At 41.3% G+C, this 17,036-nt stretch overlaps 2 protein-coding genes across 4 annotated transcripts in view; one reads left to right on the top strand and one right to left on the bottom strand.

The window, feature by feature from the left end:
- The window catches only part of LOC149860090 (uncharacterized), a 184,299-nt gene that overhangs the window by 25,782 nt on the left and 141,481 nt on the right, over nt 1-17,036 (bottom strand). For 2 of the 3 annotated variants that reach the window (XM_090057395.1, XM_090057394.1), the window contains exon 3: nt 5,876-6,021. In XM_090057395.1, coding sequence (XP_089913521.1) covers nt 5,876-6,021 — 146 coding nt within the window. The remainder of the gene's footprint in view (nt 1-5,875; nt 6,022-17,036) is intronic. The other variant, XR_016443490.1, reaches the window with a different exon arrangement.
- CCDC172 (coiled-coil domain containing 172) overlaps nt 7,708-17,036 on the top strand; it is a 40,016-nt gene continuing 30,687 nt past the window's right edge. Inside the window, exons 1-4 of the mRNA XM_090058329.1 lie at nt 7,708-7,786; nt 8,931-9,016; nt 13,760-13,876; nt 16,283-16,448. Of these exons, the coding sequence (XP_089914455.1) occupies nt 7,708-7,786; nt 8,931-9,016; nt 13,760-13,876; nt 16,283-16,448 (448 nt within the window). The remainder of the gene's footprint in view (nt 7,787-8,930; nt 9,017-13,759; nt 13,877-16,282; nt 16,449-17,036) is intronic.

Genomic DNA, 17,036 nt, shown 5'->3' with positions numbered 1-17,036 from the left:
TAATAAAGGATATAATTAAATATTTACCTACTAAAACTGAGCAACTGTTAACAAATATTCCCCTCCATTGTCTGCTCCTTTTTAGTAAAAATACATTTATTTTATTTTATTTTACATGAGGACTTAATCTCACGAAGTGCTGAACCCCTTTAACTCCTGTTCACTCAATGAGCTTTACTGGCCTTCAGTATCCTATGGCTCAAGCATTGCCATGAAATAGATACTATATGAATATTTATGCTAGTAAAAAAAGAGCAAATCAAAAGGTATACCCACCTCTGTAGATTAAAAATGTAAAGTTACAAATAACTTAAATTTCAACAAGGCACATTTCAGCTTTCCAGATGCTTTCTTTTCTTATCCTATGGACTGTAGGGAACAATCATCCCCCAGCACTTTCCCAGACATCTATTTATTAAAACTATAGTCTTCCAGAAAGGCAACTAACAAGCTTGCTGAAATACCACAAAACCAAAGCAGTAATGATGATACATACCATGGATTAATCATATTTTCCTTCATTACAAATGTTACTATCTTCATGCCAAGATAATTTCAGAGATCTGATAAATGTTTCAAAATGAGGGCTTCAGTTGTCAAATATCCACACAATTAGGAAGGTTAGATTTAAAAAGTTTAAAAGTCGTAGAGTCGGCAAAGAAGGAAAGTGAACTATCTTTGAAGTCACAAAGCCTTTGCAGCAGGCCTTTATAGTAGCACAGTTTTCAATCCACATATACAGCAGGTGCTGTGTGATTAGGACCAAAAAGACAATAGAAAGCTTAGGTGGGTTTGGGGGTCTTTTTTTAAAGAGTAATCTTCATTTTTATAACCCATAGGGATGGGATCAAATGAAGCCTTTCCAGATGGAACAATACAAAAACTTGGATACAAGACTCAAATGGAGATATCACAATACAAATAGCTGGCTCACTTTATAAAGAACATCTGTTGAAAGTTGTTTAGATTCCTACCAAAATGCAAAACGCTATAACTAATTCTCCAGTGAAACGAACATGGTTTTGGGTGAAGAAGTCACTTCCTATTGCTGTTCTTTTGTATTAACCCATTTGCTTAAAATGTAAGATCTAGTGCAGATTGTTTTACAATACTAACGATTTTTTAAAATAATAATGTAATTTTATTTACTCCAGGCTTGAAACATTAAATGTTTTCTCAGGAAAAACAACACTGTCACTTCACATAAATCACCGAGATTGCACAGGACGTAAATCTATGCATAATCTGGTCCAATTACCTCGAAGTAAAAATCAGAAAATCTTACCAGAAATAGAAACACTATTTTTCATCCTTAACCAGCAGTCGCAATAATTTCAACACAGACCTGTTTTGCTGCTTTTTTTTGGCAGCACTATTTTAAAGAACACAAGGGGGAAAAAACATGGGTATGGAGAAGCTTCCTGAAATTACCAAAGCCACAAGGTGGAGTCTGATATCCCGGTACACGTATGCATTTCCACGGACTTTACTGTGGGCCCAATCTTGCTATTATTTAAGTTAAAAGTTAAACACTAGAAGAGATGATTGCAAGCCAAATTTGATCATATGTTCATAATAGTGGTTGGAATAGTTTGGCTGTTCAGTTCATATATGTCTTTAGAAGAGAAAGATTTAAAATTGTACTGTGAACTTTTCCAAGACAAAGCTTCAACCACTAGTACCATATTTACTTGAATATAGTACAATTCTGATTATAAGACAACCCTCCCCCCCAATAATTAGATCTGATATATGGAAAATATATACATTTGATATAATTCTCCAGGTGCAGAATCTAATTATTTGAAGTCTGTCTTGAATTTGTCCCTCTCCCACTGCTACAGCAAGAAAATAAATCGGGGGGGGGGAAGGGGTGAGGTGTCAGACAGTTCCTTTGCCTTCTATCCTGCTACAGACCCTTCACTTCCCCTTACTGTCAGGTCCTCTTCTCTCTCAACACATGGAAATGAGCAAATTAGAGAAACCTGACCTTGAAATAAATGTAACTGCAGCAATTTGCACATAGTACGAATAAACCTCGGTCATCCAGAATTGATGGATTTTATCTTTTTTAAACTACTGAAAGTTTTAGCACAGGTACTCCATAAACACACTTTGAAACAGCACTTTGGCACCTATTTTTTATTTTATATATATATATATATATATAAAAATACATACATACATATATATATATATATATATATATATATGGAAAACACACACACACACGTGTCAGGCCATGGTGACCCCATAGCTCAGAACTGCTCAGTATGTATGTGTACTCCAAATACCCACCCTACAAAGGATCTACGTGCTAATTAGCACCCCACTCCACATACCCTCTCTCTCTCACACACACACACACACACACACACTCACGACTGGAACCAGGTGTTCTTGTCATGAGCCTTGGGATCCTCCAAAAATTGATATGCAGATGAGGCATAGGGTAATGTGTTGCAGCTTCACATCATGAAGAGTGGGGCCACACTAATTGTATGTGATAGGCTGAGAAAGGGGATTCTGGTTAAACTGTTTGAGGCATAACTTGGTGATGTTTGCCAGACATTTAAGGCTGGTGAAGAAATGGGAATTATTGAAAATGGGTGAAAATGCAGCTTAGCTGAAGGAGTGAAGAGGAAGTCGAAATATATTCAATGTAGCAGCCCCACCGTGACTTGAAAAAGTCAGGCCTGAGGAAAACTGCTCAATGGTCACTATCATAGAGCGTTTTTAGAGGGGTTTGCACTAATCTACCCTTGTGGTAGGTTCCCATCAGCATGTTTACCCAAGATGTGCTATGTACTTTAAAGTCATGCTCAGTATTGGCTGCATTTAATCAACTTCATAGTTGATTTCTATTACTGAGCATGTGCTGCTTTTGGCTGCTTGTCAAAGATCGACAATGTATTTAATGAAGTTTTCTTGTATGTGAATGTAAGACAAGGGGCTTTTTCCCCATGCTGAATGGGTGGGGGACCTTTTCTTGTTTTTGAGTAAATATGGTACTTAATGTTTATAAGGCATTTCTACTGAGGTAAAATATATTGGCCGTGTCTACACATGCAAATGTGGTGGGGTGGGTTTACTCTAGAGTAAATTTCTCTCCTTCCACAGTAGCCAGGAGGAAACAGAGAACAGTAATTTATACTACAGTAAACTCTCCCCTGGCAGGTGTTTAACATGCAGGGATTTGGGAGCAGATTTGCTGCTCCTGGCACCAGTCTGCTCACACCCACTCTAGCTCTGCACAGCCCCACTTCAGCAACCAGGAGGAGCAATAGGCTCTCCCTGGGTGCTAGCTCAGGGACCGGCAGGGAACACAAGACCATGCGACAGCTGTCTCCTGGCAGGGGACTGGGAGATTGCTTCCTACCCCAGGAGCTGCCTGCTGCTGGGGTGGGCTTCGTTGGCAGAACCTGGTGAGGGCCAATGTCTCCTTGCTCCAGCAGCAGGTAGCTCCCAGCCCCAGCTCCCCAATTGTGGGCAGGGACCTTGGAAAGACCTGCAGAGGAGGAGCAGATCCCAAACCTCTGCCCCGATCCACTGGTGGGGCAGCTAGCAGTGAGCCCCCAGCTGGGCGTAGAGTACAACATATTGCGGTTTCTTGTTTTCTTTTGCTCTCCAATATCTTGGGCTCCAGAAACTGAACAACTCCCTGTTCGACTGTTCCTATACCTCCCATTGCCCGGCAGGGAAGCAAACAATGAAAGGTCAACAGCAATTCCATATTTACTCTTCTGTGCTGCCCAGTAGCCAATAGGAAAGAGAGAACAGTTGTTGTGAATGTTCCTGATTCACACCAAAACAGCAACAGGACAGACTGTGGGAAGCAACTGAGAAGATGATGGCTGCAGAAGCTCTACTATCAGGGAAGATGTTCTCAAAATACTAATCAAAAGCAAGCTTTCTTCTTGACACAATATTCAGCAACCGCAATCTGAGCCTTCAGGACTCATTTCAACTGTAGTAATCTCCAACGTAAAAATAAACCAGTTCAGTTGTCTCCCTGTTCCCCAGAACCACTGAACAGAGATCGTCTTTTCTATCTGTTGCTTGTTGTTTTGCAGAAGTGTCAAAGAACAGATACGATTAAGACTGGCTCAGTATCAAATTTATTTGGACTGTATATTTTGTTTGTTCAACTAATTTTGGTTTAGTTTATGGCAAGCTAAACTCTAAGTTTGCTTCCACTTTGGATTTCTCTTCATTAACACAGATCAGAGAGAATCCCTGTGAAGTCAATGGTATTACCCTGGCAAAAGCTTAAGGTACCTGAAATCAGATTCAGATCTCCGCATTGTTCAAAGCCACTTCCCAAGTGGCTAGTGGGTCCTTCCAAAACATCACATTTGTGCTCCATCTCCCAGTATGGAATTGTCTGCTTTTCATTGCTGAAAGTCAAAATGAACCCAATACATATACCCCAGAGAAGATTTTGGGCATTGCTGTCAAATGGATAGTAAAAAATTAAATGTAGAGACGGACCAAAATATAATTCACTAGAGGCAAAGACAAGTGAAGAAAGGTACCTGTGGGTACCTTTGCTTTTTCAAGTGCGAGTTAGAAGCAGCTATTAGGTGAAATGATAACTGGACATCTTTGGTCATGATAAAATAGATATGAAATTCAAATGAATGGCACAGAAAACAAGAGAAAATGGCTTGGAAAAAAAAAATGATGTGTTCACAAGACCAGAAAAAAATCTTTATAAACTATAATTCTGTATCTTCTATAGTTCTACTAAATGCTATTCTATAGTGGAAGGTCACCTTATATAACCTACTTCTTGCAAATGCGGGTGGAAGGTCACCTTATATAACAGTGCCCTTGCTTTCTTTTACTGCCAAGAAAACAAACTTATCTTTTTAATGTCAAAAAAAATTGCTTTAGAAATTATCGAGTGGATGTCATTTAAAAATAAATTAAATTGACAGGTTTTTTATGCTTACTTGCAATTAGAAACAGAAACTTGTTTTCCCCTTCCTATACAACCTAGAGTTTATAGAGAAAACTTTACTATTATCACAGTGGCTTGATTACAAATGGCAATTACCAATTTTGAAGTACACTAGAAAGACATGACCTGATTACGGGCATAGTGATTAAGATGTAGATATAGATTGAGATTAGAATACACTGATATGACCGAAAATAAAATTAAAGTCACCTCTGGAAGAGCCAGAGACTTACAAAAGGTCTTATACTTTGCAAAGACTTGAGTTCAAACTTGAAAAGACTGTAGCCAAATTTTATTTACATTTCAAAACATCTAAGCCTAGATCCTCCAAGGTATTTAGGTGCCTTATTCCCATTAGTTTTGAAAGGAACTGAGTGCCTAAATTCCTTAAAGGATCCTAACCTTCTAGACTAATAATCCTGCCAAACTCACTGAATTCGAGACTATTTATGCGAAGCATTTACAGAAATTCAGTCTAGGTCACAACTAGCAAATGAGATTTTAAAGAGCATTCTGCTTCCTCCAGTCCAGATTTATAAAAATCTTGTATATGATATCTTCCAGAGGTGTACAAGAAAGCTCAGCGGGCATTGAGAAGTGAACTATAGTTGGAGACCATCTCTTGTGTCTATGAAGAGCAGTCCTTTTTCCATAGAGCGAGACTACAAGCACCCTGCACACAGAACAGCTCTCTCTCTCATAAACGATACCGAACCGCATTCCTAGCTTTCTCCCAGCCTTCAGAAACCTAAAGCAGCTTTCTCATAGTTCGAAATATGAAAGCCTCTTTTGCACCCTTACCAGTAAAGTCCTGACAACTTCAAAGACCAGTTTTCATTTTATTTTCCCCTTGATCCAAGGATATGTAGCGCTTTTTTTCTTGCATTTTATAAAAACGGCTCTTTCACTCACCAGGCTTGGAGAAGAAATAACTATCTCAATCACTGTAAGTTCTTCATTTGACTCGTAATCTGATTTTCCTTTGTCCTTCAGGTAGAAAGCTTCACTGCTCAAACACATTGCAGAGTTCACCACTGCAAACTCTTCCTTCAACTGCACTTTGGAGAAAGAAAGACAGAAAGAAAGATTGACTGATTCATGTTTTTAAGATTCTTCAAAGCCATATTTTGTTTCTTAAACGTCGCCCGACCACAGCATAACATTTTGCTTAAGTTTCCAGGTCCAGCTGGTAATTTTGAACACAACCACAACTTCATAGTAATAGTCTCTTTCTACCTGCAAACACTCCATCTGGAGACAGGAATGGAAAATATTCCCTCAGGAAAATATTATGACAACACCTGACAGCACCACCTATAGCTCTGCTAACAGGCCAGTAATGGGATTCAACACAGCTGCCAAGGACTCCAATTTTCTCCAATGTTAGCAGCGTTGGAGTGGGGTAAATGTACCTCCTCCTTGATATTTGCTGTCTCAGGTGAACAAGACCAGTCCCTCTTACCAGTCTGAGCTGTGAAGTATATTTAGTAAGCCATTTTAGAAAGCTTTTGAGTCAAAATCCTGTCATTTTTACTTTATGCAAGTGTTTTAATTGCTATTAATACAAAGACTATTAATTTGAGTAAGGATTATAGAAAGAGACACATGTATAGTAAAACTCACTTATAAAAGCACACAAAGGCCCAGTTCTGATTTCCCTTTTTTTTTTTTTAATAGATTAGACCTGGAACATGACCACTTGACCAGCGTCCAGATTGAGGGCTGATAATTCATCTGACTTCTATTTAGGCAGACTTCACAGGGTTGCAAGGTTATAAATGAGATGAGACTTTAGTCTATTTAAACATTTTCCAACTTTCTGTACCCATCTGACATGAAGAGGGAAAAACTCCACGCTTGAACATTGATGTGAACATTAAAGGAATGCTGTTTCCAACACCCCCCCCCAAAAAAAGAAAGCAAGATAGACAGACAGAAAGAAAAACAGAAAGACAGAAAGAGAAAGACAGACAGAAAGACAAAAAGAAAGAGACAGGCAGACTTCATATGAAACAAAATGACGAGAAAGAATTCTGCCCTGGAGAAACAAAGATAGGAATAATGAATAAATCTGAAAAAAAATCCCCCCAAAACCCAGAGCCTTTGTAAAAATAAATGTTTAAAAATACATTCCAACTAAAGTTCAGCTGGTCTCTTCTTTCTTGTGCAAAATACCTGTTCCCTCCTGCCCCCTTTTTTTTCCTCCTGTTCTCGCCTGTGCTTGCTGTCTCTGCTTGCTCCCTTTTATTTCTTATATTTCTCATCTGTATTCCTGGACTACCTCAGCACTTCTTTGCTCTTTACTAAGCTTTTTCTCTGGGTTTTTTTTCCCCCTCCATTCTTAGTTTTTCCTGTCCTCCCCCATCCCCGCTTCTCCCGTCCATCCTTCTCCACCGCTGCACCCGGCCCGGCCTGCCCTCCCCCAGCTCCTGTGTTCCCAGCGCCTTGCCCCTTTAGTCTCCATCCCAGCTGTATTCCCCAGCTTTTAATCAGTCTCCCCTATCCTGACAAGCGGTCTCTCCTCACCGACAAAACTTGCTGAAGTGGCTCTTTCTGGGGCATTGGGTCTAGTCCCGGGGCAGGGCCAAAGGGGACCAGGCAGGATGGGCGAGTCAGGCTCAGCAAAGGCGTCCTTCCTCATCCCCTGCAAGAGCCCTTCTGAAGTAGCAAATGAGCCCCCCCGCCAGAAGCAGAGATCAAGAGAAACCCAACCAAATCCTGGTCCTACCACTGAAGAGACAAAAATGAGCCTAGACGCCTTGTTTCAACAAATCCTCCTCACAGAGCAGCAGGCCGAGGAGAAGCGGCGCCTCATGCACCGAGGTCAGTCAGCGTGGCTACGGTCAGGACTGCGTGGATCTCTGTGTCCTTAGGGACCCTTGAAGGCTTCCCTAGAGGCCTTTAGACCATATTATGACAGGGGGATGTTTTTGAAAGTGTCATTTGCTGGGTGCCAAGTGGGCCGTTTCTACAGATTTTGTAGAGTTGCACATTTGAAGGCCAGAAAAGGCCTCCTAAGCATAACCTCCTTTACAATACAGACCCACAGCATTGTGCTGTCATTTCTGTTCCGAACCCAATACCTCATTTTTAACGGAGGCAGTGAGCCTCAACCAAGGTGGGGTGGCACCCTGGGGTGCCACGGGATCCATTCAAGGGTGCCACAGGGTGCACACGCCTACACGCGACTCGCAAAATAAGCACTGAGATTTCAACCAGGAATCTTTCATGTCAAAAACATCCTAACCTCTCTTGGGATTTCTCTGAATGCTTTGCAACAAAAGAATTGTTCTATTATTTTTCAGTCAAGAAACAAGTGAAAGCTAAGAACTGACATTTTTTGAGGGATGCCTTGAGTCTCACAAGGGATGCTTTGAGTCTAAAAAAAAGGCTGAGAACCACTGAATGAAGGCATGTATTCTAGAAAGGTGTCCAGTCTTGATTTTTACCTATGCAACTTTAAGGGTTTTGGAGGACCTCCTCAAGGACCGTGTCACTGGGCTGCCCTCAGTTTGCTTCCTCATCGGGCCTTAAGTTTTGGCCGTACCTTGCGTTAATAGCAATTAGCCTGCAAATACTGGCCTAAAAACCCCAACTTCATCAGCAGGTAAGGAGAGGTAGGAGTGGGGGCAAGCAGTAGCAGAGTTACCACTGAACTGCATACTCAAACTCATTCGTGTTATGGTATAATAGGAATTGGGTACTCTTTGTTCGCAAATTTAAGATTTATGTCCATAATTTTGAAAAACTTCTTCTCTACATCTCTTTACCACACCAGAACATGTATTTCTACCTCTAGTAACTGAGGATAATAGTGTGACACCATCTTTCATAGGAAAAACTTTGTAATTACCAAGCTAGCATTTACAGAGCTGTACGAAAGTCGTTCTTTGACACCACTCCATTTTGCACACCAGAATCCCTCTTCTATTATTATGTGTATTTCAAGATTTATTTTGCATTGCAGTTAAACTGGAAATAAACTGGAATCGTGAAAAAGTTATGGAAATAAAAGAAGAGTTGCATGAAGCAAAAATACAATTAGAAACTAAGGTACAGTAATAATGTTCATTATATTTAGTATATTAATTGCTGCTTTTGGGATAGCATCCTAATGAAATGATTCATGAACATTTTGAAGCAGTGTACTTCATACTAGTGTACAGACTAATTACTGCAATATTTGTTTAATGAATGTCTTTGTATGCTTAGCATCATTTTATCTGAGCTCTTTACAAGCTCAAAGATGCATCATTCAATTCTCTAACCAAGAAGGATCACCAGTCAGGCTGCTGCCTGAACTTGCTTCAGCAGCTCTTGCCTTTGGGGGCAGGGGTTCCATGAGGGATCTGCAATTTGGAATATGCCCAAAGAGTTCAGTAAGAAGCATGAAATGCATACACATGGGAACATCAGTGGCCATTTCTCAGTCGCATCTCATTTTTCCACTCACAAATACCTTTATCCTATGCACGTAGAAATAAACCTAAAGACTCCTAGCGCTAACTTGAATGAGCCTTTGATCATACCATAAGCTTTCCCATCTCATCCCCGTGTCAACAGTTCGACTTTGCTGCATGCTATATAACCTGTACTTGCACTCACCTTTCAGATTTGCTCTGTAAAGAGCATTGCTTATCAGTGCATTTCCTTATTCTCAAGTTTTATTAATTTTTCCATATAGCAACTGTGAAGCCTTATTTTGAGACAAATCCTTCAATTTTGTACTCTCAGCTTTCCTAGTACAAAGAATTGCAAGTGTAAATGATTTAGACCCACCTGTTTCTCCCTGCACATAATGTCTAAATGGCAATAACTCTGCTCTTGAATATATTCAGCCACAAAATGTAGGTGAATAAAGGAGGACTGACCAAATCTCCTTTTAAAGTCAGACTTGTCAGATCCCTAAGACATTACAACATTACAGAAACACTTTAAGGATAAATCTTGCAACCTTCTAGATTACATTTAGTCCTTTAATGTTTTACTACCAGACTCCTAATTTTATCAATAGTTACTATGTTATTTGTTTAGTTGATTAAATCAATTAAACAGGTGTTCTAAGGGCTCTAGGGGTAAGTTGCATCCCTCCAAGCAAACTGGGCTCCTATGTGATCTGTTAACAAACATATGCACTATATAAAAAGCATTGAAACATCATTGTGATGAATAGATAGAAAGACGTGTTAGAGTAAAAGAGAATCTACAAAATTGTTTGGATGTATTAGCAAAGCAGAAACCTGATGCTGCTAACCAGTATGGGTTCATGCAACTTCATGCACATCAAGAGTCCCACTGAAGTCAGCAAAAATACGCTACATGAAGAATCAGGGCTCAGTGTAGATCAACAACAGGAACCAGTCTGGAGTCAACTCAAAGAAGGAATGGGTGATATTTGTTAGGTAAATTCCAATGTGGCCCTGCTCATAAAACTAATTTATGAAGACTACAATTTTATTTGTATACCACTGACTTAGTATTAACTCATTGTGATTTGTAGCAGGTTTGTGTGGTAGGTATAGGGAGTCCCAAGAGGAGAATCATTACGGTACATGACTAATGGGAAAAGCTAAAGAAGCATTCCTAATCAAATCTTTTATCTTTTATCCACCAGATTTAATTATATTCTTACCAGTATCCACAAAAAATATATTACAATTCCAGTTTAGTTTGACATTGATTCATTTATCAAAAGGAAATGATACGAAGAATAAGGAAAATGTGAAAATTCATTATTTCAATCAGATCACACTTAGATTTAAAGATTATACATTGACTACCAAGATTATTTGTACTGTAATTTATTTTTCAAATATAAAATGAAATTTATTCTACAAAGCTCAAAATGTACCAACTGTAATTAATATAATCCAAGTACTACTACTTAATACTGTAAAAATACTCCTCCAGATTTCTCCATATCTCCTTTTTAACCTCTCACACACTGGGTTAAAGCCTGAGTATATGAGCATTACAGTTCAAAAGTGTTTTGACATCTGTTTCACAGAGACTGCATGTGGTCAGTCGAATGCTACCAGGAAATATTAATTTTTTTCTGTTCAGTAAAAAAACTGACTAGCATGTAATTAGAACTTGAATTATAGCTTTTTCCCTTTCATGGCTCAATGTTTTTCTTTAAAAATTCTATTGCTAAGGCATAGATTACTTAGGTATTTTGGGGACAGGTGTACTACAGTTCGGCTGGTTATGCTCCGTAGAATAAATGCAGAATCACATGTTCACTAACCTGCTTTAAATTATGTAACAAATACATGATCCTTCAGCAGTGAGCTACCTAATGCTCACCTTGTCAAACATACTTCCCAACCCCTCTCACTTTGCCCTAGCTTAATCTCTTTTGAATCTCCTCCCATCATGTCCCATTTGGCATGTCATCCTGCCTGTGCTCCTTTTCAACTTGCCTCTTTTGTTTCCACATCTTGTTAATTCTTCTTTTATAATATCACTAATTTCTAGCCTTGCCTTTCTCACCATACCACTTAAAACTCTCTGTTTCCCACCTTGACTAATGCCATCCCATCTTCTCCTGAGTTTCCTAACACCTATTCTACTCCTTTCATGCTTGGTCAAAACACTGCTGCCAAGATCACTTTCCTTATTTATATACATTTTTTATCATTACACTCTCTCTTCAAATCCCTCCACCCCACTGGCTCTACTTCACCGCCACCATATCAAACACGAGCTTATTGATGGCCCTTAAAAAAATCACCTGTACCTAACTTACGTGCTGATGTTTCTTATTCCATCATCTACCCTAAACCAACCTACCAATCTGGCTGTGCTGGATAGCCTGGAATAATTCTTCGAGTAGACATGGAAATGGGTTGAACAGCCTACCTTCCTTTGAGATTGGCTATTATTTACAAATTCAATCTATAAATAAAAATGTATGCAGAAGGAAGCTTTGGATGGGGTTTTATGGCAGACTGTCTTGTGCCCATACACTGATCCGCCATTCCTCTTCCCCAGCTGATGGTTATCACAGTCATACTGAGAAAAATATTTATGAGAACATCAAGTCTCTACTTCACTCCTCTATGCTAGGAGTGAGGCTACAAAGTAATACCTGGCATAAATAGTTCTCTAAGTCTAACCTCAGTCACTCAGAAAATACTTTAATAATTTTGGACCTATGCATTTTTTAGGTTATTCCATGTTTGACTTGATACCTGGGTTCAGATGGCATAAGGCTCAACCCTATATTACGTTGTCTAAAAAAATTTCTATTAGAGTGCACCATTATATTAGTTGTGTATCAGATTGGCACCGATAAAGGGAAAATTAACATTATCAGCCATCAACTTCTTTTGGCCAGTGTAGTTGACAATTTCACTGATAAATGCCACATGTATGCATGAGCCCACAGCATGCACATGGCCAGGAATGCAGCCGGGCAGCTTGGATAGCAGTGTCCTGCCGGTAAGTCTGTGGGGAGCAAGAGGCATGGGGTAGGGGACAGATTGAGGCCCCCAGCGTGAGGGAGGGAGTGGGGCAGGGGCAGGCACTATCTAGATAGGGCGGTGAATGCAACCCCGCAGCCAGGAGTGGGATGGAGCCGTGAGAAGCTTGCCCAGAGGATGCAGGAGGGAATGGTGGAGGTGGATCTCCGCTGCTGCACACCGCCCCCCCCCCAAGGGAGGCATAGAGGACATATGCTCCCCCAGTTTGTGTGTGGGGTGAGGGTAGGCTGCCTGCTGCAGGCTCAGGGCTAGGGGCCTTGCTAGCCTCTTGCAAGAAGGAGGGGCTGGGTTGGGGCTGAGTTCAGGGCAGGCTCAGCCACGTGGGGCATGCAGTGGTGCTGAGAGGGATGGCTATGGGGAATTCTGGGGTAGCTATAGCCCCCAAATACCCCCGCACATGGCTCCTGAGGGAAAGGAAGCAGAATGGAGTGCCCCAAGCAGGGGCGGTATGGGAGGGGTTGTGGTGCTATAGCCACCCCAAAATTCTCCATACCCCCCCATAGCCACCCCTCCCAGCACCTCCACTGCTGCCCACCCCATGCAACTGAACCTGCCTCACCCCGTCCACCCTGGCCCAGGTAGCCCACTCCCCCCCCACCCCAACTGGGAAGAAGCTGGTTGGTGTAGCCCCTGGCCCTGAGCCTGCAGCAGGTAGCACACCCTCACCCTTCGCACAAATTGGGGCACCCCCAGGGGTGCACACAGCAGCAGGGAGCCACCTCCCTTCCTCACCCCCACTCCCCCTAGATGAGCTGCCCATGACTACATCCCGCTCCTGGCCCTGGGATCACATTCACTGCCCTGGCTGTGCAGCACCTGCCCCTGCCCTACTCTCTCCTTCACTGTGGGGGCCTCGATCTGCTCCTCCCCATGCCCCTTTCCCCCCCCACAGACTTACTGGCAGGACACTGCTCTCCAGGCTGCCAGGCTGCATTCCTGCAAATCAGTTATCAGATCAGTATTGGCCGATATGGTTGGTTAATAATCAGTCATTTATATCAGCCAAGGACATCTTTATTGGTGGACCCCTACTTTTTTATGCTCAATCAAGCCATTTGTAACAGACTTTCATCTAAGTTAGCAAGTGTTAAGGACTTCTCTCTAGATGCAGAGAGAACACTGAACACAGCTTTTAAAGAGGGTTTACTTGTCCAAAGAATCATGTCTGGATTGTAGGTGTATGAGAAGGTACCATAAGCTTCCATGGTCAAGCAGCTATGTTTTAGCAGACTATATCTGAACAAAATTAAGGGTCTTTATGTGCAAGACTTAGCAATCAAGCTATGTTTATATTCCTTTGTTCTCTTTGAAGGTTCAGCATCTGTCAGAAAAGCTCTTCTACTTAGAGCTTTTGAAGAAACGTGAAGACAGCTTTGAAAAACAGAAAGTGGAACTTGTGAATCAAAAGAATATTCTTCTGAACATCTTTGTATGTTTCCAACTACGGTACTTAGAATAATTCAGTTCTACAAAAATTTATGACTGCACTCACATTTAAATTCTGAAAAAATATATCAATTAGATACAAAAATAGGAATTATTACCATTTTGCTTTGGTCCTAATATATTAAAGCCTCAAAGAAATGCATGATGTAACTCCAAACTTAAATACTGTAGATAAAACACATCTTGGAAAAATCACCACAACTCAATCAGCAGTCTTAATTTCAGTTTCCTAATTTCTGCTGGTTGTTGACCAAAGTCTTATTTTCACATACGATCTCTTTTCTTAAAGACAAATGGCAAAAGCCCTTGAGATGGCCTGGATTGCCCAATTCCACAGCTGAATCTGTGGGAGAGACTTGGGTTGCAGGGGTACAGGGAAATCACAATGAGCAGCTAGGAAGCACCCTTGAGAAGCTTCCTTCCTAATGATTTTAAGAGAGGTACTAAGCTTTCCTTCCAGTCAAAGAATAGGTTTGCAGGACACACCCCTATATCCTGCAGATCTCTTGGGATCTGTATTAATTCTTCTGACTTCAGTAGAAGGCCAGGACCACTCTCAAGAAAAGTGGATCCTCCACATACTCTGTATCCTTAGCAGTATCTATACCGGTGGGAGCCAACCTTTTTTGCAGAAGTGCCACAAATTAGCCCCATGCCTTCCCGAGAGCAACTCTAATCCCTTTTTTCTGTTGCTCAGCTTTCTGCTTCCTGCCTTGTGCTCCCTACCTGATCTGTTGCTCTGCTTTCTGCTCCCTGCCATATTGGCCACGGAGCTGCCTCTCTCCTCCCCAGTCTGCTGCATCCCACACAGAGAGGCTGCCCGTGTCTCTTGTGGCATCCACGCTGTACTCTGGCCACCCCGATCTGTAGAACGGAGTTACCAAGGTCTCCTCTGTGCATTTCTTGGAGCATCTCACCCAAAGTGAGCTCTGTGGAAAGTAACACAGTGTAAATCAATCATGCAATTCCTTTGTAAAAAAGACCCAATAGACTTCGGGCCCCCTCAACACAGTGGCTCTCAACCTTTTTTAGACTTAAGGCAGCCCTTAACAGAAACAAGGCACTCTCCATAACGTTTCTTAATTCAAGAGCATCCTGTTTCAAATCTAACTTAATTATTGCAGTGCTCAACTCTTTGCAGAGGGGCCAGGCACTGGAGGAGGAGGAACATCCAGGCAGACACCAATTCTCTGCTTATCTATGTATCTCTTCACATCTTGTAACACCTTTCAAAGGGTCTTGAAGCACGTCTACATGCCCTGACATCCTGGTTTGGGATCACTGCCCTAACAGTTCACTCATCCCCTAGCCTGTCCCTGCACACATGCCTACATGACATGATTCCCCTTATTTCTTTAAAACGTGGTGTTTCATTTGGAACATTAAAAAAAAATTCACAGTGCCTACAGTTAAAATCTTTTCATAGTTGCCTTTATAAGTAGTGCAGCATCCTAGGTATTCCTTATATTCAGTGAAGGAGACAAAATAGGAAATACCACAACTATCACAGTAATCTTATTTAGCTGTAAAAGCAAAATTGCTGTCTCTTGATGGAATGTGAATTTGTGATCTATTCTGCCCATCCAAGTTTGATTCTGAAGTTATCTTGTTTTAGAGGTAAATCAATTTTGTTTAATTTAGTATTAAGTGTTTTGAATTGATTTAATTTTGGCAATGACTTTATGGATGAGTTTTTCTATAAATGGAACAGTTTTTCTTTAAAACCAATTTCAGAAGGTGCTGAGAGAACTCTCATCTTCCACTGGCTTGCGCAAGGGCCCACTTTCTTGGACTGTCTTTTGGAAGTTAGATAGGGCACTGGCCTTTTCCTGGCCTTCTGCAAAAAGTGTTTCACCCTTAATGGGCAATTTATAAAAAGAGTGACCACATTATGCCATTGATTTTTAAGCAGAACTCCCTATTGATTTCAATACAGAGCTCTTTGTACAAATTGTTGGCATAACAGGGCTTGTAGCACTGCTTGTATATATAGAATACACTTCTCATTTTGTCACAAAACAAAATGGTAGGGTTTATGCAAAAGCAAGAATGATGGAGATAGAGACCATTTTCCTGTTTGTACAGGTCAGAAAAATAGAATGGATGCTGTTTTTTTATTCATAGATTCAAAGATCGTTAGGGGCTGGAAGGGACCTGGTAGATCATCAGGTCTGGCCCCCCTGCACTAGGCAGGAAAAGACAACTGGGGCCAAGTGACCCCAGCAAGGTGACTGTCCAATCTCCTTTTGAAGATTTCCAGGGTAGGTGACTGCACCACCACTGGAGGGAGCTTATTCAATTTAAGGAAATACATTTTTTAATTTCAGACTCATTGTTTTAATAAAAATTCTGCCTTTTCTCTTTATGTTAAATCATTTTTCATTTTTAGATTGATACAAAGAGAAGAATGACCGAAGAAGAGGGGAATTTTATTATGGAAATAACAGAGTTTAACAATGAGTATGGATTAACAAGTAACAGAGATATTTTGATTAAAAAAAAGGTCAAGACTGAAATGCATGATTTAGAAAACGAAGAAAATATTTTGAAAGATGGTATGTCATCAGGTTGTCACCCCTGGGGCCAATCTCACACTGTCACCACCCCCTGATCCCAGCCCCATCCCATCTGCCTGGCTAATGTTCCCGCCCACGGGGGTCCCAGGAGACCCTGCCCACCCACTTCATCCAGCACCCCCAGTGGTGGGTGTGGGGCGGAGGGGCCCAGGGCCCTATAGGATCAGTTGCTTCCCCCCACCCCAGGCTGAGTCAACAGTGCCCCCGCCCCCAACAGCTCACCAAAACCCCTCGAGTGGCCCTCCATCCCAAATATGTGTCCACCCACCCCTGGGCTAGACTGAGAGACAATGATCTGCCTTGCAGCAGCCCAGGAGGGAGATTGTGATTCAGCTATGTCTCAGAGTACTTGTATTGGCCAGCACATTAAAGGATACAGTCAAAGATCCTCCCATTTCTCACCCCATTCCGTCCTTTCCTGTCCATAGTGCTATTTTGACAGCAACAGGTCTGTACAACCTACCTCCTGTCCTGAATTGCCACCTGTGATGTTGCAGCCAGAAAGAGTCATAAAAGGGTATTCCCTTGGACTGCCATACAAACCACGATCTTACAAATCCTTCTAAC

The sequence above is a fragment of the Crocodylus siamensis genome, chromosome 7, assembly GCF_052110815.1.
Source record: "Crocodylus siamensis isolate JL-2025a chromosome 7, ASM5211081v1, whole genome shotgun sequence".
Classification (NCBI taxonomy): Eukaryota; Metazoa; Chordata; order Crocodylia; family Crocodylidae; genus Crocodylus; species Crocodylus siamensis.
This window is presented reverse-complemented; position numbering and strand designations above follow the sequence as displayed.